General features: G+C 56.1%; 1 protein-coding gene across 1 annotated transcript in view; it reads left to right on the top strand.

Annotated features, from left to right (window-relative positions):
• NTN3 (netrin 3) overlaps window positions 1-26,224 on the top strand; it is a gene marked incomplete at its 3' end in the record, with an annotated part of 31,165 nt that overhangs the window by 2,019 nt on the left and 2,922 nt on the right. Inside the window, exons 2-5 of the mRNA XM_084216387.1 lie at window positions 7,456-8,451; window positions 14,706-14,894; window positions 20,614-20,763; window positions 21,706-21,759. Of these exons, the coding sequence (XP_084072513.1) occupies window positions 7,485-8,451; window positions 14,706-14,894; window positions 20,614-20,763; window positions 21,706-21,759 (1,360 nt within the window). The 5' untranslated portion in view covers window positions 7,456-7,484. The remainder of the gene's footprint in view (window positions 1-7,455; window positions 8,452-14,705; window positions 14,895-20,613; window positions 20,764-21,705; window positions 21,760-26,224) is intronic.

A 26,224-nucleotide genomic window follows, 5' to 3' on the forward strand; every position in this document is an offset into this window, starting at 1 on the left:
CAAGGTGTTTGGATGGATGGAGGGCAACTTTTTTTCTCTTTTTCTGCAATATCCCATTTACAAAACAGAGGGAGCTGCTGTGCTGCTCTGACACCTGTTTGGAGAGGGCTGATGAGGGGACCGGAGATCCAGCTGTCCAAGAGCAGGGTGGGCTGAAAGGGTCCCAACACCAGGTCCTCTTCTGCCTGTGTGTGGAAGAAAGGTAGGTCCCTGCAGAGAAGAGGGCAGGTTTAATGCTAGGCTGGGAAGGAGCTGACGTGTGTCTGCAGGCTGTGGAAGAGAAAAGTCTGGCCTAGGGATGCAGCTGAGCACAAGATGCTCATTAGAAATGCAAGCTGCTAGGCATCCAGGCTGAAGAGCATTTCCACCACTCTCTGAGCACCAGAACAATGGTGTCTTCAGCCTGGGTTGGATGGAATGGCGGTCCCACCTTGGCTGGCTGCTGGCAGAGGTGTGACTCTGAGAGGGTTTCCCCAGCCCTGAAGAAGGAGGTGAGCATCAGTGCACACCTTGAGGGGAGTGCTGAGATGTCTTCAGCAGGGAAGCAGCCCAGCATGTCGGTGTTGAGGCAGCACCCATGCCTCCTGTTCCCCCACCCTAGTTAGTCAGGCCCTGCCCCATAAGGAAGCAATTATTTTGTGCCCCTTCGAGCCCCTCCCTGAGCCTGCGCAGGACACTTGTGCTCGGTATGGAAACGCGACAGATTTTCCATATTCCACTTTGCCCCGTGATGTTTAAAAACGTACACGACAGCTTCTTCCTAATGCTGCAGGCTTGGCTGGCACTCAAGCAATAACAGACTGTGGGACACCAGGGGCATGAAATATTGTACCAATAGCCAGAGAGGGGGTGAAAAAGAATTAGATGTCAAAGTGCACTGTGTTTCCAGCCCGTTGTTGTGATCTATCCTCTGCCCAATGTGAGAGATCTTTCAAAGCTGGCCAAATGTTGTCATTTCTGAATACCATTTTAAATATTCATCCAGACTATTTTCAACATCTGTGCCCAGCATGTTGTGAAAATGCAATGAGGGATGTTATGGAAACCAGATCACTTTATTCTCATATGGAGTGGAAGCAATGAGGACTTCTGGACTGGAACTCTGAGTCCCTTGCATCCACTGGGAGTCATGGGAGGAAAACTCTCTAAAACTTGAGTGATGCTGCTGAGACCACTCAGTAGAGCCAAGCACTGTGGTAGGAATGTGCAAAGGGGTTTGGGAGGCTGCAGTGGGGTTAGGGTTGGGTAAAAACACCTAACTGGTCAAGATGTAGTAGAGGTTAATAAATAAGGTAGGAAAAAACATAGAATACCCTGAGTTGGAAGGGACCCACAAGGACTATTGAGTCCAAATGCATCCAGGCAGTGCTTGTTTGTCCTGCAAGGTCAAGGGCTTCAAATGTCTCCTTAAGCTGCTGTTGCATCGGGAACTTTAGGAGGAGATCTCCAGCTTGCACTAGCTGGGGGATGCAAGGAGCATTGCAGCAAAATGGATTCAGGTCCACATCATATGGGTGATACTATGCTGAAATCTCCTCTGCCCAGGGCAGGACCACCTCTACCCAGGGGCCAGTGGTGAGCAGAGTGGGCATGGGGGACCCAGCAGGAGACCTATGCTGGGCGTTGGTCCGTTTTTCCTGTGGTCAGCATGGCCTATGAGTTACTGAAACTGGTGAGCAGGGATGTGTCCAAGCATCCTGCGTTTGACAGCTCCATGCACATAGCTGAGTAGCCTGTTTGTTTCATGGTGGATTTCTTTTTTCTTTTATTTTTTGATTGTTTTCGATAACCTTGGAAATCTGGGCTCTCTTGCTGCCTTTTGTAACATCAGGCTGCAACTAATTCAAGCCAGGCCAGATCCTGACCACAGGTATGCCAGTGTAAATTTGAATGGAGTTGCTTACGTCTTGGTTTGGCCCAATGTGAATGGAGTTACTTCGGGCTGATGCCAAAGCACTGAGGTCAGAATCTGGCCCATCCTTTCCTGTGTGCAGTGTAATTTGTACGCGTCTCCTGGCACCGCCGGGGTATCGTATGGCTTGTGTAATTCTGGCTCCGACCTGCCAAGAGTGCATTGCAATATCCATCACCTGCAGTGCCTGCTGCAGGAAGATGCTGCTGTGTAATTGCCCCCCTGAGCTGTGCGTGCGGGGGGCTGAGCCCAAGGGGCTGCGCGGAGTGGGCAGCCCTGCGGATGTGGGGCCATAAGCACTCAGAAGCTTCTGATACTTAAATATGAGGAGAGATGAGGGAGCTTGTAAAGGAAAGTGAGGCATCTCTTTTGTGCCATTAGCCGTGTCCCAAGTGGGCACCAGTTGCTCCATTAGCGGCTGGGAAGGCGATTAGCACTCCCAGCCACACTGTATCCCTACAGCTTCTCCCAGCGCACACTCCCTCCCTCTGGAAAGCTGAGCCAGACCTGTACCTTGGCTCCATGGAGTTTTTCCTTTCACTTTAAATACTTCTCAGTTGTGTTTTTATATCCCAGAAACACATGGAATGATTTATCCATGGCTGGAGCAGAGTTTGGGCCTGATTCTGTTTGTTGGCTGGAGGAATTAACCTTCTCCGAGCTGGCATCGGCATGGTGGGAGAGGGCCTGGGTATCCAGGGACCCTGGCAGCCCCTCAGGATGGATCTTGTTCATGGGCTGAGGCAGAACTGCACAGGGTGGCTCCCACAGCACATGTGGCAAGGGGGTGCAGATGCCCTCATTGCAAAGGGCCTGTAACAAGGTGGAAATGTGCAGGTTGTAGCAGCAGATACACCCTGGTTAACGGACATGCCCTGGTCATTTGTGCCTGGTTTCAGCTTCTCTGAGCACATAATTTCTCTTCTACTTTGGGTCATGTCCCATCCTCCCAGTGGCTTCCTTCAGAGAGGACATCTGAGATGCTGGTGGGCTTTACTGGGGATGGCACAGTTCAGGAACGAGCAGTCCTCCTGGATTAGTCTTACCCAGGAGTCTTAGTTGTTGGACCCCCTGCAGTACTCAGGTCCTTTGGTCCCTGCTCAGGAATCTCTGCCTCCTGATCCACGGCTTTTGCTGTGCGTGTTTGTGCGCCCTGTGTGTGGGTGGCTCTATCCCTGCCCCACGCACCCAGCACCTGATCTCTGTGCACAGGCCGATGCAGCACCTCAGGGGGACCAGGGATTCCCATCCCGACCAGTTCCAAGTGAGGCCACATCTTTTCCTCGAGTGATGCAATTCCCCCTGGCCTGGAGGGGAAACGCAGTGGGCTGCAGTATGGCACCAGCATTGGTGCGGGGGCATCAGCATGGGGGAGCAGCAGAGCTTCCTGGCAGGAGTGCAGCACCATTCCCCTGGCATTCTTTGGGGTTCTCCCATCCCCTTCCAGGGCAGTGCTGGCTGCTCAGCTTTAGCCATCACCTGCCCTCTAAGCCCACATTTTTCCGACAGCAGAGCGCCACTCGTGCCTCCCCCTCCACTTTAAGTAGAGAAGGCTGCTCCTGTGCTGCAAAGGTCCTGGGATCAAATCTGGTTAATAACCTGCTTCCCTCCCTGCCCTGTGTTGTTCCACCTAATCCTGTAATTACTTCAGCAAAGTTGCTGTGGCCCTGGTCTGCCAGGTGGTGATCCTGGGCCTGCTGCAGGCACCAGCATCCACGTTGTGGGAAGTCTGCTCTCCTTGCCCTGCCTCACCTACTACACTTCCCTCACATTTGTTTTGGGGACCAAGCACCTACCCCACAGCTCAGCACTGGGAGACCTGAAACTCCAGGCATGCATCTGCAGCCAGCATCACCCTCGGTGGCACTGCCTCCTGCAAAGATGATGGAGAAGAAGCCCGTGGTGGGCTGGAGCATTGCCCTGACAAGTCTCCCACAAGGCAGGGAAACACTGCTGGTCGCTCTGGGAAGCATGTGGTTGTAGAGAAAACGGGTGTGGAGGTGTTGGATGTGGAAGCTAATTTTTTTTTAAAGCACTTCAGAAGCGCTCCGGCAGCATGACTTCCTTCCAAGCCACACGGCTGTTAGCATTCCCGGGGTGGAGGAGTGAGGAAATCGCCCACCTCAAAAATGCAGCCGCTTCTGGGGAGGAGCTGGAGGGCGGCCGCTTCCTCGGGAAGGGTGAGCCCCGCTGCCGCATTCCCCCGGGCCACGGCTGCTGCTGGTGGCAGGGAGCTGGCAGCCACCCCAGAGCCTCGCTGGGGACACCTTCGGGATGCTGTCCCTGGGAAAGGGGCTCCGTTGCTCATCTCCCTCCTCATGCCGGTTCCAGGAACGTGCTGGGCTGGATTCGGCACCCAGGGGTCATCCCAATTCTTTCTGCTTAGTCAGCAGTGTCTCTCCATTTGATCTGAACCAGGGGCAGCAAAAATGGGAAGTAGAAAGGAGGGGGGGGGCAGATGGGGACCAGGGAGAGAAATCCCCACTCCCAGGCCTCTCTGGCAGCTTGCCGGCAGTCCCAGGGTCATGTTGAATATGCATGAAAGGGAGCAGATTGCAGCTTGCCCTCCTCTCCAATACGGAGGTGAGGCCCACGGAGACCACTGGCCCCAGCTCTCTTTCAGTGGGATAATGGGGTGAGCTGAGCACGGAGTGTGCGTGCCTGTGTGTGGTCCTGCGGATGATAATGATTTCCACTCCTGCCCTGCCTCCGCAGTGCTGATGTGCTGCTGAGCGACTGTTGGCTCCCCAGTGGCTGCTCCCCGGCAGCAGAGCCACCAAAACTTTGAACTGAACCCCAGGGACTTGTGCTTTGGTAAGACTGGCAGGAGGGACAAAGCTCCCCACTGGGGCAGGGAGGATGAGCAAGAGATGCTCATGCCCCCGTGCATGACTTAACCAGTATTAACCTAGTCCTGGGTGCTAGACCTGCTGCTCCAGTGCTCATAACCACTTCACCTGTCGCCTCTCCCCTGGCTACCAGAGATGCTGCTTTGTCACTTTCCCCTGGGCAAGGGTTTCCCCACACCTTTGTGTCTTACCAGAGAGGAAATTAAAAGGCCTTTGCTTGAGCATGTCCCTACTCCTGTCACCTTGCTGCCACATAGCAGAGAGGAGGTGGAGGAGACAGGGTTTAGTAGATGCCTTGTTCCATAAATGCTGATTCTCCCTGGAATGGATGGATGCAGCTGCTGAGGAGCCCTGGGGGTTTCTCCCCTCTCCTCCTGGTGCAGAGGTTTTCCCACAGGGCTGTGTCCCTGCTAGTGATGCCCTGTGGGTAAAGGGATGCGAGGTGATGGCTGCAGCACCTGACTGTGTGCCCTCTGTGGGACATGCAGTTGGAAGGGGACAGTGGGGGGGAGAGGGCTGGCAGGGCCCAAGGTGCTGTGATGGCTTCTGCAGATACATGCACGGCCGGGTCTTGCCAGGCGTGGAGGGGGGTCCATCAGCAGCCCCTTTACTGGGTGAGAATACAGGAGCTGGGCTCTACCAAGGGGCTGGCAGGGGCTTGTGCCCACTGTGCTCTGCTCAGCACCAGGCAGGGCTGGGGATCATCCTGTCAGGGTGTGTTGGGGGTTTCACCAGCTGCAGCCTTTGCTCAACAAGCAGATGCAGGGATCTGGCAGCAGCCATAGCATCATCTCCTGCCCAGGAGGCAGCTGCCTGTAGTGGGGCCAGGAGTCCCAACAGGGCCCTGTAGGCTGCCTGCAGTGAGGGAATGCTCTTCACTGCCTGGTGCTCGTGGCATGGCACCTCCTCTGCTGTGGTTACTGCTACATCCCTGCAGTCTCTAATCTTGCAGCCACACTCCTCAAGTAGTGAGTTCTCAATGCTCTGGGCACTCCAGGGACAGTATCCTTTGTCTTGCTGGCAGCCAAGCCACCAAGCCATGGGCTGACATGTCCCCAAAAACATGTCCTCTGCAGCATTGTGGTAAAGCTGGAACTGTGCTGCTGGGGTGATGCAGGGACCACCAAGGGAGCTGCCAATTTTTCACATCTCTTTTTCGATCAGCAGAGGATTAAGCAATGAGGAAACAGCACGGAAGTGGCAGGGGCAGGTTTTGCCTTGGGCTGAGACCCCTGTCCCCGTTGCTCCCTTGGTAGGCACAGGCTGTGGCTGCTGGGCTGACCGTGGCTGGGCAGGGAGGAGCTTCCCCTCATTAGTGGTTTGGCAGCCTGGAGAGGCTGTTTTCTTCCACAGTCATGCCTCCTTTTTCTTTGCAAAATGGAATAACAAACCAAAAAAAAGGTCCTGCGTCATTGAAATGGGCTCTTCCTTGGAGACTGCTTTGGCCAGAGTGGGCAGGCAGGAGTGGCACTGGGGCTGTAGGTGGAGGCTGGAGCTGGGGGTACTGAGCTAGGTCATGCAGAGCTTCATTCCCCAGAGAGAACCACAAGTCATCCTGTAAAGATTTACTAGTGGGAGAGGGGACGATCAAGGGAGCCCCTCCTCCTGCCTGGTCATAGGTTTAGGCTGGTTGAGGCTGGGCAGCTTGGCTTTGGTGCAGCACAACCCATAGGATGGCAGGGCTGATGCCAGCCCCCCATCCAGGAGGCTCAGGGGTCTGCTATGGTAAGAATGGGACATGGCCAATCTGCGTGGTGTGGAAGGTCCTTCATGCATTCAGAGCCAGCAGGAGGGAATGTGACCTCCAGAGGTGTTCCACTCTTCAAGCCAATAACTCAGGAGATGGGCCACATCCCCTGGGAGCCACTAAGCTCCCCGGCCCTGTGCTGCAGCTGCGGAGAGAGGGGCCCAGCCAGGTCCTGCATTTGGTCCTGGCCTTTCCCCCAGTCAACAAACATACCAGACCCAGACCTGGATTTCTTGGGGGTGAGGACAGAATTACTTCCTTTGCTGCTGAGTAGTGTGGGAGAGGAATATGGAGGGGATCCAGCCCCTGGCTTGGAGAAGCCACTGTGCCCATAGCCAGCAAAGAAAGTAGTGGTGTGTTCAAGAGCTCCAGGTCTTCATCCCAACGAGCTCCTGTCTCTTGCACAATGTGCCTTCAAGGTGTTTTTGCTACTGTTTCTCCTGCTCTGTCCGGAGCTATTTTGTGCCACAGGTGGATAACTTGGGGTTTGCTGCTCCTGTTGCATCTGAAAGATCTCCCCTAACTCTTCCCCACCACCAGCCCTTGTCAGCCATGCAATAACAGGGTCTCTGAACTGTGCAACAGCCAGGGCTGCTGGCAGACAGGAACATTCCTGTCACCACAGGACAGTTTCTAAGAGGCCAGGGAAGGGCTGTACCCTGATTTCAACCCCTTGCACCCAAAGCTCAGGCCCTTTTCCCATTTCCATGGTATTTCAGTCCTGCTGATGAGCAGTGAGGGATTGGTGTGAATGAGGCAACAATGAAGTAATTGCCTCCCTGGCCCGCCCCCACGATACTGCATCAGTGGATACAGGGTGGGAAGATGAGTACAGGTAACAGGCCAGACATGGTGGAGTTTTCCATCCCTTACCAGCCCTCCCAATATGAGTGGTGCTGTCGCCATGACATTGCTGGTACCAGACACTCTTGTTCTTCTTTCTTCAGGGAGGAGCCGCTTCCCTCTCCCCAGAAGGATGGAGGTCCTGCAGCTCCTGCGCCTGCTCCTCACCACTGCCATGCTGGGCCTGTCCCAGACAGTGAACCCCTTCATGGCCCAGCAGACCCCCCCAGACCCTTGCTATGATGAGAACGGTGCTCCTCGACGCTGCATCCCTGAATTTGTCAACGCTGCCTTTGGGAAGGAGGTTCAAGCTTCCAGCACGTGCGGGAAGCCCCCAACACGGCACTGCAACGCCTCGGACCCGCGCCGAGCCCACCCGCCTGCCTACCTGACCGACCTCAACACCGCCTCCAACATGACCTGCTGGCGCTCGGAAACCCTCCACCACTCACCCCAGAACGTCACCCTCACCCTCTCCCTCGGCAAGAAGTTTGAGGTGGTCTACGTCAGCCTGCAGTTCTGCTCACCCCGGCCCGAGTCCACCGCCATCCTCAAGTCCATGGACTATGGCAAGACCTGGGTGCCCTACCAGTACTACTCCTCCCAGTGCCGTAAGATCTACGGCAAGCCCAGCAAAGCCACGGTCACCAAGCAGAACGAGCAGGAGGCCCTGTGCACCGACGGCCTCACCGACCTCTACCCGCTCACCGGGGGCCTCATTGCCTTCAGCACCCTTGACGGGCGACCCTCGGCCCAGGACTTCGACAGCAGCCCCGTGCTCCAGGACTGGGTGACAGCCACCGACATCCGCGTGGTCTTCAGCCGCCCGCATCTCTTCCGCGACCTGGGCGGCCGGGACGCCGGCGAGGAGGAGGGGGCCGCGGGCTCCAGCCCCTACTACTATGCCGTGGGGGAGCTGCAGGTCGGCGGGCGCTGCAAGTGCAACGGGCACGCGGCACGCTGCGTTAAGGACAAGGAGCAGAAGCTGGTGTGCGACTGCAAGCACAACACGGAGGGACCCGAGTGCGACCGCTGCAAGCCTTTCCACTACGACCGGCCCTGGCAGCGGGCTAGCGCCCGCGAGGCCAACGAGTGTCTGGGTAAGGCATTTTTAAACGTTTTTGTTTTCTGGGGCTGAAATGCTAAAACAGGTCATCAGGGTAGGAAGTGATGGGTGCTGAGCCAAAACAATGGAGTGTGCTTGTCCAGAGATGCTAGGGAGCATCCCCTGTGCTGGAGGATGGGGAAAGGCTCAACCATCTACCTTGTATCTGCTGTGATTGTCCTGTAAGAGATTCAATGACTCCACCATGAGCCAAAGCACCAAAACCCTCCCAAAAATCACTGGTGTCTTCCACCCAATCAGCAGACCCCAGTGTGGGATGCCCCTCTGGGTTTTTTCTCTTGGGCAGCAAACTAGCTGGGCTGGAGGGGCAATCACAGCAGTTCCTGTGAGATGTGCTTGGGGACGGGGAGCAGGCAGAAAAACCTGGCAGAGGTTGAGGTTCCCAGTTCGAAATTTCATCCTTTATGTTCATTCTGTGTCGTGGTTTTAGCTTGTCTGTCCTTGCAAAGATTTCCCTAAGTTAAAAATATTGTCACAAAATGAAACCTTTCCAAAACATCAAACGGGTATTAGTTGACTCTCCTCCTCGTGAATCTTTATGGGATTTTGGTGGAGAATTTTGCTGTTTGTCCTGCTTTGAGATGGAGCTGGGGGATGCCAGAGCCCTGTGAATGTCTGGGAGAGGGAGGAACAGCCTTTTGCTCCTCCTGGACAGGAGCCCAGGTCTCAGGGGGTGTCGGGAAGATGGAGACAAGGGAGAGCTGTACCATTAATCAGCCTCTGAAAGGCTCAGTGGATGTGCCAGAGGTCAGAAGGACTTGTTAGTATTTGTGATCGATGTCTTGTTGAGAACCCAGCTGTCCGCTTCAATATACACATGTTACAGCAGATTTCTTCTAAGAATGGCTAAAAAGGCAGTGGATTCAAAGCAAGTGCTGGAGCTGATGCTTTAAGCCACCTCATGCCCTGTGGGAATGTGTCAGCCCTTGTGTTTTTCCACTTGTTTCAGAAAGATGAGTTTTGGAGCTCAGAAAAAGCCCTCCACTTTGCACCCTGCCAGGGCTGCTGCAGGTCAGGCAGGGGAGGCCTTCAGCAGATGTGTGAGCCCATGGAAACCCCCAGGACACAAGGAGGACCTCACCCCACTGGCTGCCCCCTTGTGCCCTCCACTCTGCACCTGCCTCACTGCCACGTCCTCCAGTAAAGCAGCACAATAGCAATGGAGGTGGCTCTGCTGGCACAAAAGAGGTTAAACCAGAGGAGGCTCATTTTTGAGTAGCTTCTGCAGGTTTTCTGTCCATCTCGTCCAGAGCGGGGTGAGGGTCCCTTGCTCTGAGCATCCAGCCCCCAGCTGCGTCACCCTTTTGGCAGATGAAGCTGAAAAGATAAACGAGAGAGGGAAGAGGAGGCGGGGCCGCAGCGCCATCCCTTCAACCCCCCCGGACAGCCCCGCACACAAAGACCCTTCCCCGAGCTGCGTGTGAAAGTAGTTTTTTCCTGTTGATTCGCTCCCCTTCTTTCTCCCTTCCCTCTCTCGGGCTTTGTGCCCTCTCTGAAGGGACCTGAAAGAGCTTCTCCATCACCCGCCTTCGAAGGGCTTAGCGGCTGAAAGCTGGATTAGCTTCCCGAGCCTTCCCCTCTGTGCCTTTCAACAATGACATCTCCCCAGCCAGCACGAACAGACGCAGCAATTAGCACCAATTAAAAGGAGAGGCTGCCCGGGAAGTTCCCTTTGCTCAGCCTGGGGGCTGCGGGGTTTCGGACTCTGTCCTGTGGTCAGACAGCGCTGATGCTGGCTCGTGGTGGTGGCTGTCAGACGTGGCTGGGGAGTGGGGAGGAAGAGGAGAAGAGTGGGTGGATGCAGGGGCTTGGCAGCTCAGTGACAGCCCAAGGGCAGGGTGGAGGATCGCAGCACCCTGAAAGGGGGTGAGAATGGATCCATGGGGCTGGTACAGCTTCAGGTCATGTTGGATGTGTCAGCTCTTGGCTCTGTGCTCCCCAGCACTCTGCATGGGTTTTTTTCTCAGTCCAGTGCATGGGAGTCTCTGCCTGCTCCAGCACGGGGACAAACTGATGTCCTGCAGCATGGCACGATGCTGGGTCCATTCAGCTGGAGGTGAGGACAAACATTCGTTGTTTCACTAGAATTTGTGCCTCTGGGAAATGCGCAGGCGAAACGGGCAAGTACTGCCTGAGGTGTGAGCACTGCCACAGGGCACAGCCCCAGCACGGCTGCCGCAGGGTGGCTGTGGTGTTCGTGGGGACATCGCCGTGCTGCAGGGTTGAGGGGGTCAGCATGAGTTTGGCAAGCAGGAGGTTTGGGGCTGTCGCAGCCAGGACAGTGACAGTGGATTTGCCAAGCTGCTGGCTTGGCAAGAGGGCACCGTGCCAGCTTTGTGCCGCACAGCGCACGGCCCCGTGCCTGGTGGTTGGAGATCATCGGCCCGCAGGCACGGGAGGCTCTCCTGACACACCCTAGGGGCTGCATGTCCCGTGCCAGTACTGGGATGCTCTGTGTGTCCAGGGCAGGGAAGAGACATGTGTCCCCACCAATGTATCCCCCCAGTTTTTAGCCTGGGAGAGGCTGTGTGAAGGATAATCCCAGCAGAGGGGCTGGCAGGAGCAGAATTGCCAGAATCCTGGGGACCCCCCATCTTTATCTCTGCAGACTTAAACCTCCGCTGTTGCCGGTTTCAGCCTGCACCCACGAGCTGCTGGGGGCAGCCCGGCCCCCAAACACCCGGCCCGGGGAAGGAGGGGAAGCGGATTAGCAGGAGGCAGTCACTGGAAGTAATTGATGCACTCGCTGGTGATGCGGGAGCCCTTGTTCCCTTTGTGGCCGCCGCGGCAGGAGCACTCTCCGGAGCACCAGGATAATGCCCGGGGCTTGCTTTGATCCGGGGCCTCGGCGGGGAAGGGGTGGCGCTCTCCTGGGAAAACCTCGCAGGCTGCTCGGGGGGGATGTGGTGTTCCACCCGGGATGTCGGTGCCTGAAAACACCAATCCCGGGAGCGGTGCTGGGATTTGGAGGATCACATGTAATTCCCTTGTGCCCTGTGCCCCTTCCTGTACATTTTCACTGCCATTGGGAGTTCCTCTGACAGGATTCTCTGCACCTGCTCCCCAGTAGACGTGCTGGAAACGAGTGAGATCCCAGCAGCAGCAGCAGCCACGCTCCTTTCCCGGGGAGCGCGGGGGGTGGCTATTGGTTTTGGGAGGTGGGCAAGCGGACAGCATGGCCCTGCCACTCCTGTCTGGACACCCTCCCCCCACCCCGCTCCGAGTCGCAGCGGATCTGGAGTGCGGGGGAAGGCAGCCAGCCCGGGAGAGGAGATTGACACTTGTCTGACCATGCTGAGTCCTGCTCCCCCCGGGATGGCGCTGGAGTGCCTCAGCCTTGTCCCGCGCAGCCCCTCGGGGGCTTCTCCTGCTGCTTCTTGATAGGAGCAGAGCGAGCCCTTCTCCTCCAACACCTTCCCCAGGATGGAAGGACAGTGTGGATGAGAGGAAAGGGGCTGTTCTGGTCTCGGCTGCCGTGGAACCGAGAGGTGCAGCCTCATCCTGCTCTGTGTCCCAGCCAGGCTCTCCTCCAGCCGAAGCAGGGGCGTAGCTCAAATCCGCTGCGGGTTGGCAGCAGCAGCCGGTCTAGGGTTTCGCTGATCCGGCTGCCTTCCCTAATTATTCCCAGGGAACTTGTAGGGGCGGTGAGCCTTGCTCCTGCCCTGCGGGCTCCACTGCCTGCCCCACGTGTGCCTCGGTGCGGGGTGCTGCCTGTCCCCTGCCAGGGTCTCTGTCCCAGAGCCCTTCGTGCTGTCATTCCAGGCTCTTACATCTGCAGCACCCTGGAGGAGGAGGAGAGGTTTTAGGGTGGCCCCGGCCTGGGAAGGGGTTCAAACACCATCAAAAGGGAGACAAAAGATTGCTCCATTGCAAGGTGTCAATGTTTAATTAGTCTATTATTGCAAATTATTAGATCTTGTGATTGTTTAATTGATCATATGATTGTTTAATTGGGCATACTGTACAAGGGCGGAAGCGAGCTACCAGGTAATTAGCCCCAAACTGTGCAATTAAATTCTTATTAATACCCCAAACAGCAGGGAACATTCAAGCCTTTAATTAGTGATTAACGGGAGACAGACAAAGCTTACAACTGCCTCAGCACCGAGGAACAGTGAGAGTATTTAGCTGGGTAAGGGGGGACCTGTCTGCCCCGATTAGCTCCGGATGGCTGCGCCATGGGGTGAGGGGATTGCCATACGTGCTGGTGCCACCCTGTCCCTGAGTGGCGACAGCCACCCAAGCCAGGGTGGCCAAGCCCAGCCAGGTTACCCTGCTGGCTCTAGAATCCCAGCTTGGCAGCTACCGACACCAGCCCAGAGCAGGCAGCACCACTGCCTGAAGGAGAGGGAATAATGCTGGGCTACCAGGGCAGGTTTGTTCCCCAGACCCAGCTCCTGGGATGATCAGAGGGTCTGCAGCATGTTCCGAGGGAAAGGTGGCCCTGGGGTAGATCAGGATGTGCCAGGGTCAATGATGCCAGGAGAAGGCCCCGTCGGTTACTCTGTCACCAATTAAACTGAAGGCAGAGAGGGACCTGCACTGAGGGCAGCAAATCATTTACCCAAGAGTTCTCCTCCACTGCCCATAGGCTGGCAGCCCGGAGGGGAGGCTTTCTCCTTCCCCAGAGGGTGCTGGGCCATTCCAAGAGGGACACAGAAGTGCCTTTTGGGATGACCCCACTTGCCTTTCTGTGTTGCAAGAGGAAAACAAGGCCCGTCTCCTCCCAAAAACTGCCCCTTTGCCACAGTTCTGTAGCAAAAACCACCTTGCCTTGTCCCTGTCCCATTATCTGGAGCCTGCAAGGGCACCCTGGCTGTCAGGATACTTCTCTGTGTCTCTTCCAGCCCTGGCCAAAGCCTGTTTGAATGTCAACGTCCCCAGTTCAACAGCATCTTGTGCTACCCGGGGCTTTGGGCAGTATTTGCTGCTTTCCCTCCACACACCACAACCCAGAATTTGCCTTAAAAATCCCTATTTTCAACTGTCACCAGGGGAAAAGAACATAGCTGTAAAGGAGCAAGCACTACAGCCACACTGGTGTTATTTTGATGCCTGCCATGTGATTTCTCACTAATCTCATAACTCAGGGGAACTCTGGGGGCAGCTGAGGTTTGAGTGTGCTGGCACTAACCTTCTGCTCAACTCAAGACTCCAGAAACCTCTTTTTTACGGTTGGGGCTTGCTCTTTCTCCCTGCAGCGTGCCCGTGGCCGGAGCGCCGGGGTGGTGTTTGATCTGTGCGGGCTGAAGCTCCGCTGGCTGCGGGGAGGCAGCTTCACACAGGCCAGGCCAGGCAGTTAAATCTGGGCCGACACGTTAATGAATTTCACAGTATGCCTGGAAAAGCTCTCACCCAACCTCAATTTACCAGCACGGGGAGGGGGCCGGGGCCGGGGGAGCAGGGCGCCGCGTTTTGCCGAAGGAAATCTTGTTCCCATTATCTTTTTGCAAGAGTGTTAAGTTGGAATAGGCAGTGCTTTGCCTTTTTATCTCGCACACATGGAAGCGGCCGGGAGGGCTGTGTGCTTCCTGGGGCTAATTTCTGCATGCACATGTAAGGGTGTGCAGATGTTTCTGTGCACATCTGGGTGTGCCTGCCTGTGGGCACGTGTGCGGCTCTGGGGGGGTTTGGAGCATGTCTGTGTGCACATATGTTCGTGGGCATGTTCGTGTGCACGTGTGCTCGTGCATGTTTGTGCATGCACACGCAGGGATGTGAGCACACAGGGGCTGCTCTGTGGGTTTTTCTCTGTGTGTGGCTCATGCACACAAGATAGAGCCATAAATATAAAGAGTTGGGGGCTCACTTGCAGGGGAGGGCTGTCGCACAGCCTGGCATGAGGTGGGTGGTCCTGCAGGAAGGCCGGGTGGGCTCTGTCACCAGAGCCAGCTGCCAGGGAAGGGGCAGAGGGGGACCGTGGGGCTGCAAGTGCTCAGATGGCACTGCCAAACCTCCCAGCTGCAGGCCTCCATCCCACACGTGCTTGCCTTCAGCCGAGCGGTGCCGGTTCCTACACGTGTCCTTCCTCCTCTGCCCTGACCTCACGGCACCGGCCCCGCAGGGCTGTGGGTGCTGCACACCTGGGACACGCTGGCACGCGCTGTGCTGTCCATCCCGGTGCCAGCACAACCCCCCGCTGCAGCGGGGGACACCGGGGCGGCTCCAGCCCACCCAGAGGCTCCTCAATCTCACCTTCAGCCCTCATCCTCTCCCCTTCCCTCCCAGCCTGCAACTGCAACCTGCACGCGCGGCGCTGCCGCTTCAACATGGAGCTGTTCAAGCTGTCGGGGCGCAAGAGCGGCGGCGTGTGCCTCAACTGCCGGCACAACACGGCGGGCAGGCACTGCCACTACTGCAAGGAGGGCTTCTACCGCGACCTCAGCAAGGCCATCACCGACCGCAAGGCCTGCAAGGGTAAGCTGGGGGCCTCCCTGGGGCAGATGAGGGACAGGATCTCGCTCGGTCTCCTTGCTCTCCCTTCCCATCCTTGGGATCTCCTTCTGCTGACTTTGGCAGCTGCAGGTCAGCTCCAGCCACCACCACCCTGATCTCCTCTACCACCCCAAGGGCACCAGGAGGGACAGCACTTTGAGCTCAGCATCAACTCGAGGTGGAGGAGGATTGCTGGAAGGGAGAGAGCAGGTTGCCAGGAGCCTGGGAGGGTTCTGGTGTGTTTGCAGCTACTGTCTCCACTGGTCAGTGTTTGGAGAGATACTGGGGAGGTGCTGAAGCAGACATGACTGAATGTGCTGGAAAACTGTCTCTGATATGGATGTCGTCTGGAGCATGGGTTCCCTGCTCTGGAGGGCTGGGGATGCTGGTGAAACTCACATCTCCGAGGTGGGCCGTGGGGCTGGACCCCACCTTGTGTTTTTCAGCTGTGGGATGGCTCTTGGGATCTGTTTTTGGGGAGATGCTGAGTGCCGTGGCTCCTGGTAACTGGCCTTGAGCTGGCCAGAAGCCACGCTGGCTCCAAGCCTTCAAACTGCAGCTTGACCTCTCAAGGTCCCTAGCCTGTGCCAAACATCATGGGACCTGTACCTCTCCTCTCCCTCCTCTGAACTCCTGGCCAAGACTGTCTGGTTCCTCTCCCCTCTCCCTGCTCTGCCTGTCTGTGGAGCCTTTTCAAAACAATAGTGTCACCAAAGAATTTGAGATAAGAAATCACCCTGCCTGTCCCTAAGGACTGTTGAGATCCAAACTGGAACATCAGATGGGCAGGAAGTCAGCCATGGCTGTTCAGAGGCTGAGAATTCATCCCTGATCCCTGTTTTTCTGTCTTTGATTGCGAGTGCCTCCTGGAAGGGAGCACAGTGTCCCTCAGATCTCTCTCCAAGGCATTCTGCAGCCATGTGGGCACCGGGCTCCTTCACTTCTGCAAGAACACAATGCTCGTGTGTTTGTGTAGGGCCTTCAGGAATTACTGGTGCTGGTTTTGGACCATGAACATTGTGGGCATGCACCTGAATTGAAGAATCTGACTTTTGGGGCTCCCCTGTCAGGTGCATTAGTGCTATTGGAGGTCTGGCTCATTCAGGCTGGGATACAATAAAGGAAATCCCTCCATTGCCTGGTCTGTGCCAGTGCCTCTTCTCATCCTTGCTACTGCCAGGAATGCTTGAGAGGATGGAGTGAAGGGAGAAACTTCCCATGGTCATGCAGTGTCACAGCGGGAGCAGGGCTGAGAGGGCACTGGCAGGAGGAGCCCTACCTGCAGCCAGCTCATTTGCAAACTGAGCTAATAATTTTCAACAACCCAAGCAGCTGACTTGACACATCCCCCTCACAACCCATGTCCCGAGGGACCACAAGCTGTTTCCACCCCGTGGCCTTGGCCAAGCCATGCCACAACTACGGCTGTGGGCATGGCAGCCTCTGGCACCACACCATTGATGAAGATTGTGTCAGGTATCAGCCAGGTCCCAAGCTGTGCCAGGGGCCAGCATCCTCAGGGTGACACAGGGGAGACACTGGGAGAGAGGAAGAGGAGGAGGCAGGACAAGGCGTGCATCCTGATGGTCTATGGCACAGCATCCCAGATTGTGTCCCATTCCCAGGAGAGATCCTGGCTCTGCTGAGGCCAGGGATGGATGGCAGCAGCCCCCAGCTCCTGCTACAGCACCACCAAACTGGGGCAGCTGCAGCAAAATCCTCTTTTCCATGAGGATTCTGTCAAGTGCTGAGGGCTGGCAGGCAGCCCCGGCTCTCCCCCAGCACTTGAGAGGCACCAGGGTGGCTGTGCTGCCTCCACCTCACCCTTCATCTCCTGCAGGCAGCACCTCACCTCCCAGCCCTCCCCAAGGACAGGTTCTGCTTTTCTTTGGATTAGTCAGGTTTAGGTTGGAGATCAGGAAAGGTTCTTCCCCCAGAGGGTGCTGGCACTGCCCAGGCTCCCCAGGGAATGGGCACAGCCCCGAGGCTGCCAGAGCTCCAGGAGAGCTTGGACAATGATCTCAGGGGTGCACAAGGTGGGATTGTTGGAGTGGCTAGGCACGGACAGGAGTGCCCAGATTCTATGATCATATTTGGTCCCTTCTAGCTTGGGATATTCTGTAATTCTCTGATTGGCTCCTTCTATTTTTGCTCCAAAACTGACACATTACCAAGCAAAGTGGATGCCCTCCAGGCATTCACCTCTCCAGGGCCCCCAGCACCACTTCCCTGGGCATTGAGGGGCTCAGTTTCTACTCCAGATGGTAAAGAGAGCACTTACCAAAGAGCAGTAATAGAAAAAATGCCAAAACCTATAAAAGCAAGCTGGATATGGCTGAGACCAGGGAGGATTACTGAATGTAGTATGGTTTGTGGGAGCAGGACAGCTGCAGCTTGCAGTGTTTCCCCCCTGGCTATGGCTGAAGTCCTTCTCCTTGCAGGGAATGAGGGAGGCAGAGGGGGCCTGGCTGCTCCCACCTGCATGTGCCCACCACTTGTCAGTGCAAGTCTTCCTCCACCACCCTCAAGGGCAGTAATTGTGCAGCATTACAGTGATGGAAAGCATCTCTGATCCAAGGTGGCTCCTCTGGAGGGGACAGGGTGGGCAAAGCACCCCAGGATGCCCAGGATTTGATAGGATGGGGCGAGTGCAGATGCTGCAGCGCAGGAGAAACGGCAGCCAGCAGTGCCTGGGCTGCAGAGGAGCAGAGGAGCGGGACAGGTGTCCCCTCAGACAAACCCCTGTGCCTGTGCCAAGCCACGGGCAGGGCTCAGCCAGGCTGGCTGGGGGATGCTGCTCTGGGAGGCTGGCAGGGTTTGCCTGTGGTTTGGAAGTGCTGCAGAAGTCAGCCGAGCCAGATGAACATGTGCACAGGGCCGACCCCTGCCTTGGTGCATATGCTGAGGAGGATCTGGCAGCAGAGGTGGTACCCTGGGTCTGGGGAGCCAGTTCCTGGCTCTCCCTTGGAGAACAGAGTTAATAATAAAATCTCTGATGCTTTTGCTTCTTTGGCTGCCCTTCCTTCAGTAAAGCAGAAAGCATTTCCACCCCTCCCTTATATAGAGGTGGATCTGCTGGGATTGGGAGCTCCTTAGAGGAGGAGCAAGGTCCCAGGTGCTGGCAATGGAGAGCTGCTGCTCCCAGAGAGGCATATAAATACATAGAGGTGTGACAAGACAATTTGGACTTGTTTTTTCCAAAGATGTGTCTCACACGTGCAGCTCAGGTATCTACACTCCTGCAGGAAAAAGGCAAGGCAAGGATCCTCTCAGTGGATGTTTAGAGCAGGCATGGAGCCGGTGGATGGGAACAGTGTGCTGTGGATTTGAACAAAGGCTTGTGCACCTACCACAGCTCTGGCCCAGGGCAGAGGCTGAGCATCACAATGAAGGCAAATGCTCATGGAATCACAGGCTGGTTTGGGTTGGAAGGGACCTTGAAGATCATCTGGTTCCAATCCTTTGCCATGGGCAGGGACACCTTCCACTAGACCAGGCTGCAGATGGCTCACTTAATATTCAGGAGGCAGATCACTAACCCAGAGGCTAGGAACTGCTACATCTTATTTAAACAAACCCAGCATGTGTTACTAAATAACTCTTCAACCACTGTTTGCCTCTGCTGGGATGCAGCATCCTTGAAAAAGGCAGAGAAATACCAGCTGCAGGTTGTGTCCAACTGAGCAGAGCCCTCAGCCGCTGGCCAGTGAGTGAGGAGTGCTTCCCTCCACTGCCAGCATCACTGCTGGACCCTGTGGGATGGAAAAGCTGGGAGGATGGAAAAGGCAGAGCAACCTTCAGGATTAATTCAATGGTGCTAATTGAAAAGTCAAATAAAGGATGGCTGTGCATTAATCCCAGTAATTTAAACAAAGCTGTAAACCGTGAGCCTTTCTCCAATGAAAACTGGTGAAGCAGTAGCAGCTAAGCCTCAAGATGCAAAAATACCCTCAAAATGAGGTGCAAGACATGCTTTCTGGCAAGCACAGCTTGATGAGTTAAGCTCCAAGCTAGTGACTTAATCCACCATTCAAGCTCCATGGGCCAGATCCCGGCAGGCAGAGGCTGGGAGCAGCACGGCTCAGTGTGTGGGCAGCAGTGCAGAGCTGCACTGTGCCCCGGGCCTGCCTTCCCTGGGGCTGGGATAGGCTCCCTGAGCCAGCCCCTGCACAGGTGATATCAGGGTGAGGAAGGGCAGAGATGCCAAGGCCGCAGTGCCGGGGTGGACCCTGCTGCAACGTGGGACCCGCCAGGGGAAGGAAGCACTCTTGCCTGGGATGCTCATCCCATGGGAATGGGAGGGAACAGTGTGGTTTTGTGGGACTGTGGGGAATCCCACAATTCCAGATTGGTCTGGAAGAGACCAAGCTCATACCCCAATGACACAGATTGGCTGTGCACTTAAGATGAGCAAAGCTGCCTTACTTACTGGTCTGGGTAAAACATCCGGCGTCACTGAAATCCACCTTCCACCGCATGCAGAGAGATCAGCTTAGATGAACTGGATCCTGATTGGGCTGAGATTTATGTCTGTCCATAAACTTTACACCAGGAACAGACCACTGGGGCCCAAGAAAGGCCCTGTGTTTCCAACAGCCCTGTGTCATGCCAAGACTCCCTTGCTCGCTGCCATTTGTTATCACAGCTGAGCCCCCAAAATATCCCTGTCAGAAAGATGTCCGCTTCTAGTCCTAGCCAAGATCTGATAAGGATGGAGCATCTGGTCCCCATTAGAGGCTGCTCACTCTGGTTTCTGGCTGTGCAGGAGGGAGGCTCAAGTGCCATGGTGCTCCCACCAGTCCCATCTGGTGAAAATTAGGGAAACAGTAACATCAGGGGGCTGTGGGGGCGGGTGGGGGAGATGTTTTTGTTTTGCTTTGAAATCACGTTCAACTCTTACACTGATGGAGGCCAAGATAACCTCCTCCAGCTCATTGCCAGCCCAGCTCCAGGCAAGCAGATGGGAAGGTCCTCCTCTGAGCAAGCATCTCCTTCCCACATCGCTCCATGGACACAACCCTCAGTGGGTCCATCATCCTGTGTGACATGATGGAGCATTCTTCCGAGAGCAAAGACAACTTTCACCCACTGCAGGTGTGGCTTGTCCCTAGAGAGACTGTGGTAGAAAGGTGTGGGGTCATCCTTTGCTCAGGATCTCCAGGAGTCAGGAGGGCCATTGAGGCTTATGAGCTTGGGAAACATTGGGAAAACCTGCTTCATTGTAAAACCAGGACAAGGTTTGTGGTTTGTGTAAAAACCCAGCGTTGGTTCAGCTCCATGGACTGAAAAACTCAGAGATAGGGGAGCAGGTGGAAAAAATGTTTTTTACTGCTGCAATAGGAACATCTCCCTGGAGTTGAGGTGGGGGAAGATCTTAAATGAGAGTTGGTGGTTGCAGGCACATATGGGAATTCCAGAGGCTCCTGGTGTTCCTCCTGAGCATCCCTGTCAGCAATGCCATACCCTGGCCAACCCCTTTGTCCCCTCACCCTCCTGCCTGTGCTGCTCACAGCACATGTGGGGCCACAGCTGGTGCAGACCCATGGGTCCAGCTGGGTCTGTGCTGTGCCAGCCCCAGGGCTGATTTCCAGCGGTGCTCTGGAAGGGTCCTTCCGCTGCTCTGGGACTGCACCTTGGGTGCGGTTTGGGGTTTGTGTTGGGCCCCCCCTCTCACATAACCATTTCTCTCTCTCCCACCCAGCCTGTGACTGCCACCCCGTTGGTGCAGCCGGCAAGACCTGCAACCAGACCACGGGGCAGTGCCCGTGCAAGGACGGCGTCACCGGCCTCACCTGCAACCGCTGCGCCAAGGGCTACCAGCAGAGCCGCTCGCCCGTGGCCCCCTGCATCAGTGAGTGCCCCCGCCTTGCCGCACTCAGGGACCCCCACAGGCACTCGGGGCTGCCCCTCGGTCCCCCGCTCCCCTCGGATGGTTTGTGGTGGGTGGGAGGCTCAGACAAGAGGCTGCCTGTCCTTATGGATGTTCTCCAGGAAGTGCTCAAGTGGGACTCTCTGATCACTTTCTGGGGTGACCTGGGCCTCACCTGCCCCAGCACAGGAGGCTCTGGATGACCCCTTGGGTCAGTGCCTCCAGGTGGCTGAAACAGCTCTGCTGGGTCTCATCCTTGGTACAGAACATGCTCTCCTCACCCAGCTGAGTCCTGAGTGCAGTCACTTTTGGGGCAAGGCCAGAGCCTGTGGTCAGCATAAAACTGTGTTTATTGTCACAGTGGGTTTGACTTTGACCCAAGTGGCAGAAAAACAGCATCCGACCCTGCAGCTTTTGCTGGGCTGCTGGAGCAGTGGCAGTGCAGGTGACTGGTGGAGCTGGCTCGTCTCTCTCTGTTCTTCCCCCAGTTTGAGTTTAGGAAAGAAATTCCCCCAGGTTTTTCTGCCAAGAGTTCTGAGAAAGTGTTATCTTTTCCCACATTTATCCCTGCACTGGGCAGCCTGAGGCGTGCTGAGATCAGCAAAGCACCTGTCTGATGTCCAAACTCAGTTCAGATGAGCTGAGCACTCGGGGAGCATCCATCCCTGGAGCACACATCCCCACACAACTGCTTAGGGCCCTCGGGGATTGCGGAATTGCAGCCTGGCCCAATTTACTGAGCTCAGTTTGTGCATCTCCAGGTCTGTTCAATGGTCTGCAATGGTCAGGTCAGATTCATCCCATCATCTCTCATTTGTGACCAACAAAATCACCTTGTGGGCCATTTTCAGAGGGCTTTTGCCCAGTTGTCACCCCCAGAGCTGGGGATCTCATCCTTAAGATACCTCTCCCTTTCTTTTCCAGAGATTCCTGCCGTCAACCCCACCTCCCTGGTCACCAGCACAGAGGCACCTGCAGGTAAGTGCTCCATGTCCCTGGCTGAGCGCATGGCCCCAGCCCTACCCAGAGACCTGGGGGCAGATCCCACCTTCCCTCTCCCTGGCACAGCACAGGGGAGGGCTGAACTCTACCAAACCATTTGGCAGAAAACTATTGGTAAAAAATTTTGGTGAAAGATGTGACTGAGATTTAAAATCTTGGGTATTTCTGGAAAGGAACTCACTAAGACTGATGGACTTTTTCAGGAAAGGCTTTCTCCATCGCCTCCAAGGAGGAGAGCAGGGATGCAGCCCACTGGGGCCTCCCCATCCCTTGGCAGGTTCAGGCAGGGGTTGTGGCACATGGCACCGGTGGGTGCCTGGGGGCTGGCTTTGTTTGACCTCCTTTTATCAGCACCAGTGCAAGAGGTTTCTCCTGAGTGTCCCTGGTCTCTGCAAGACCCCAGCTCTCTGGGAGGTGCTGGGGCATGGGGGGTCTGGTTGGTCTCAGGCAGGCTCCAGGGCCCCTGTGCTGGGGCACAGGCTGCCAGGTCTCCCCTGGGACGTGGGTGCCATGGTGCTCACATCATCCAGGTCTGGAGGAGAGAAGGGTCTGGTATGAGCTGCTTGTCCTGGCTGTGCAGGGTGATGGGATCATGGTTAATTGGACCATGGAGGGACCAGTGTCACTGCTGTGGTCACCCAGAGGGAAGTGACAGCTCCATTGACAGACTGCTGGCCTTGCACAGGCTAGGGAGGCCATGGTCCTCAGAACTCCTCAAGAGCTGCTCTGTTTCCCCAGACTGGAGTGGGAAGGTTGACATTCCAGTACAAGCTGCAGGTTCACTTCTCCTCCTGCAGAGGCTTGGCGGGGGCTGGGTGCTGCTGGGTGGGTACGTGGATGCTCCCTGTGCTGATGGATTAGGGTCCTTCTTCCAGCCTGGCCAGGCACCAAGGTCCCACCCAAGTGCCCCGAGCTCCCACCATGTCATGGCACGTCCCAATGGCACCAAGCAGGGCTGTGCCAGCCCCTGGATTCAGTGCCACCATGCTGAGCCCTCCAGTGCTGCAGGATGCATCCAGCTGGGTAAAGAGGGCTGTAGCAGGGCTTTCCTCCCTCCCCTCCTCTTCCTTCTGCGGTCCCCTCAGCACTGCAGTGTAGCTGTTCCTAGCCATGCCAGGTCTATCCCCTGTAAGGATTTCAAGCGAGGTGGAGAGGGAAAAGCTGGGAAAGAAGCAGCCCCTTCCCTCCTTGGGCCACCCCTCTTCATGCTGTCCCCAGGAGCCTGGTCTGCCCCTGCATTCCGCTGTGTTGGAATAGACATCCCAAACAATCCTCCTCTCCATCCCATGGCACATACTCCTGTGAAGAAGCAGGGGCCCCTGCAGTTCCCCACACCCATATTTAATGAGCAACTTCCCTGTGCCCTGTTTGGGGTGCATCTATCCCAAGGAAGCCTACTCCTTTCTTGGAGAGCCAGTGCTCTGTTTGTATCCATCTCCCCAGCTCTCCTTACCATGACCACCTTGCCTCGGCAGTGGGAAATGCCAACAGCCTCTTCCCAGGCTGGTGTGTGCCTGGGATGTGCTCTCCAGCCCTCTGGGAACATTTCCCAGGATGGATGGCCGCTGCAGCCCCGTGCCTGACCTCGCTGGCTGCGGGAGAGAGCCAGGGATGAGCTGTGGTGAGGAGATGGAATTTTTGGCCCCTCACAACAAGGCAGACGCTGAGGGGCTGGAGCATGTCTAGAGAAGGGAAAGGAGCTTGGGAAGAGTCTGGAGCACAAGTCTGATGAGGAATAGCTGAAGGAGATGAAGTGGCACATGTTGGAGAAAAGGAGGCTCAGAGGGAACATCTTCTCTCTGTCCAACTCCCTGACAGGGGGGGCAGCCAGGGGGAGGTCAGGCTCTGCTCCTAGGGAGCAAGTCATAGAGCAAGACAAAACAGGCTCAGGCTGTGCCAGGGGGGATTCAGGTTGGACGCCAGGAAAAATTTCTTCACTGCAAGGGTTGTCAGGCAGTGAACCAGGCTGCCCAGGGCAGTGGTGGAGTCACAGTCCCTGAGAGTGTTCAAAAAGTGAGTAGATGTGTCCCTTTGCAATGTGGTTTAGTGGGCTTGGTGGTATTTGGTTCAAGGTTGAACTCGATGGTCTTGGAGGCCTTTTCCAACCTGAATGATTCTGTGTTCCTCTGGCAGGAGTGAAGTGTGTGCTGGGGTGGAGAGGGGAGGTGCACAAGGAGGAACCTGCAGCTCCTTGCAGAGCGGTGCTAGCTTAGCACATGTGGACCCCGAGGAGTAGTGCAGAGCCTGGGAGCTCTGCACAGCCTGGCACCCCAGCCAGCCCCTCTGAGCACTGCTGAGCCCTCACAGCCCTGCCCCCAGAGGTTCTGGAAAAGAGGGGGGGTTTCCAGGACAGTGAGGAGCAGCCCTGCCTGGATCTGTGGCAGAGGGGGAGCAATGAGACCTGGAGTGCACATCCTGCCCGATGGGAAGATGCTGAGCTGAAGTGATGGTACCACTGCTGGGGGAGCTGTGTGGGACAGGGCAAACCACCACCACCTCTGCTGCTGCCTGCCCTGCCCACCCTGCCAGCTGCAAGGAGAGAGCTGAGAACATCAGGCTTGGGAAAAGGAAAAAAAGGGGGGATGGAATGAGAGATTTGGCCAGTTTTATTGCCAACAGAGAGTGCAGTGTGGAGCAGAGTTAATCAAGGTGACTCCCCTCCAGTGCTTTATAAATAGGAACAGTCTCACAATGATGTCTGAGCTGTTCAGCTGCACAAAAATAAACAGCACAGGCAGAGAGCTGCGTTGTTTGCTCTGTTTTAGCAGAGCGGGTCTGCCTCAAACTGCCTCCAGTTTATCTGTGGGTTTGTTGGTTTAAGATTTCTGAGTTCTAGCTCAAATATCCTTAATGTAATGTAGCTGCCTCTGCCCAGAGCTGGTGCCACTGGAGGATCAGGGGAGCCAGTGGGGGTCCTGCTGCTCCCTTTGCTGGGGGATCAGAGATGGGGGTGATGCTGCCAGGGTTACCTGCACCTGGTGTGCTTGTCCTGCAAGCAGGGCTGCCAGTTCTACCCACACCCTGCCTGCTCCCTCATGCCCCTCTGCCTACATCCCTCTGCCCCAGGAGCCCCCAGCTGTCCCTGAGCAGGGCACTCCCCAAGGGGCCTCAGCACCTCAGGCAGCCTCCAAGCCCCTTCTCCCCCCATTTCCCCACCTCCCGCCCTGCCTCTGGAGCAGGTGCTGGCTGCAGGAACAGGGGGACATTGTTCAGGGCTGCCATGCTCAGGTGCTGGGCTTCCCGCCCTCTCCCCATCCTCCTCCATGCTGGGGCTCAGTCCCTGGGTGTGTCCAGGCTTTTCACTAACATTGCCATCTTCTGCCTCACTTTTCCCAGCTTTCTCCTGCCTTTCTGATCTTCCAAAGCCTTTGAGGTCCAGCTTTGATGTCTGTGCCTGAGCAACTGACTGGCTTGGTGATGAAATGTCCTGGGTCCACTTCTCATAATTTTTATTATCATTATCTTAAAATATTTTCCGTTTAGTGGAAAAAAAATAAAATCTACATTCCCCATTATCAGAATTAACAAAACTCGTGGAGTGCAAAACAAGGCTTTAAGGGAATTCAAAGTAAGCAGTAAAAGATTTGCAGCCATAGCACCTGATTAAGTTACTTCTCTCTTAAAACAAAATATTCCTTTTTTTCAAGGAGAGGAGAAGTAAACCAGATGTGCAAACCTGCCACCTCTCACACACGCGCTCCCCCGCAGGGATGGGGAATGCCCACACCAAGCCAGTGGCTCTGGCTCTCAGCTGCCACCTCCCACTCTGCACCTGCAGCATCTCCCAGGACAGGGCAGTGCTAGAGCTGGGCCTGTGGCATGTCCCAAGGATACATTTGGGATTGGGATGGGCTGTGGTGAATCCCAGGGATGCAGCAGTGCCGGGGATGGAGCCGTAACACATCCCAGTGATGTCTCAATCTGAGAGATTGCTCTGTAACTTGTCCCAGACATGCATCAGGGATGGGGGCCTAGCATATCCTGCAGATGCAGAAGCATTTCAGGGTTTGTGGGTGCACTTTGGTGCCATGGGCTGTGTCAGGTCTCTGCTGACCCCCAGCCTTTCTGTGAGGCTTGGCTGCCCAGTCTAGCTGCACAGACATAGCAGAAGGGCAGCTGAAGCAGCTCTTCTCCCCACTGCCCTGCAGAATGTGTAAAGCCATGGGCTCTCAGGGCCTGTCTGTGGGAGCAGCCCCATCGGGCACACAGCATCCCAGGGAGGATGGCGCCGTGCTGCATCGCTGGGTTGTGATCGGGACTGGGTGGCTCCCGAGCAGAGCCCTCCCATGGCAAAACCCTGCAGAAACAGGACAGGATGCTCAGGGAGAGGCAGTCTGGGGAGGGGCAGGCAGAATCCCTCTGCCCTGACATCCCTTGCCACTTCCCAGCCACAGCACCCATATCTGCCCCACACCCAGTGATGGAGGAGGCCACGTGCTCA

Source organism: Fringilla coelebs, assembly GCF_963513975.1.
Source record: "Fringilla coelebs genome assembly, chromosome: 16".
Lineage (NCBI taxonomy): Eukaryota > Metazoa > Chordata > Aves > Passeriformes > Fringillidae > Fringilla > Fringilla coelebs.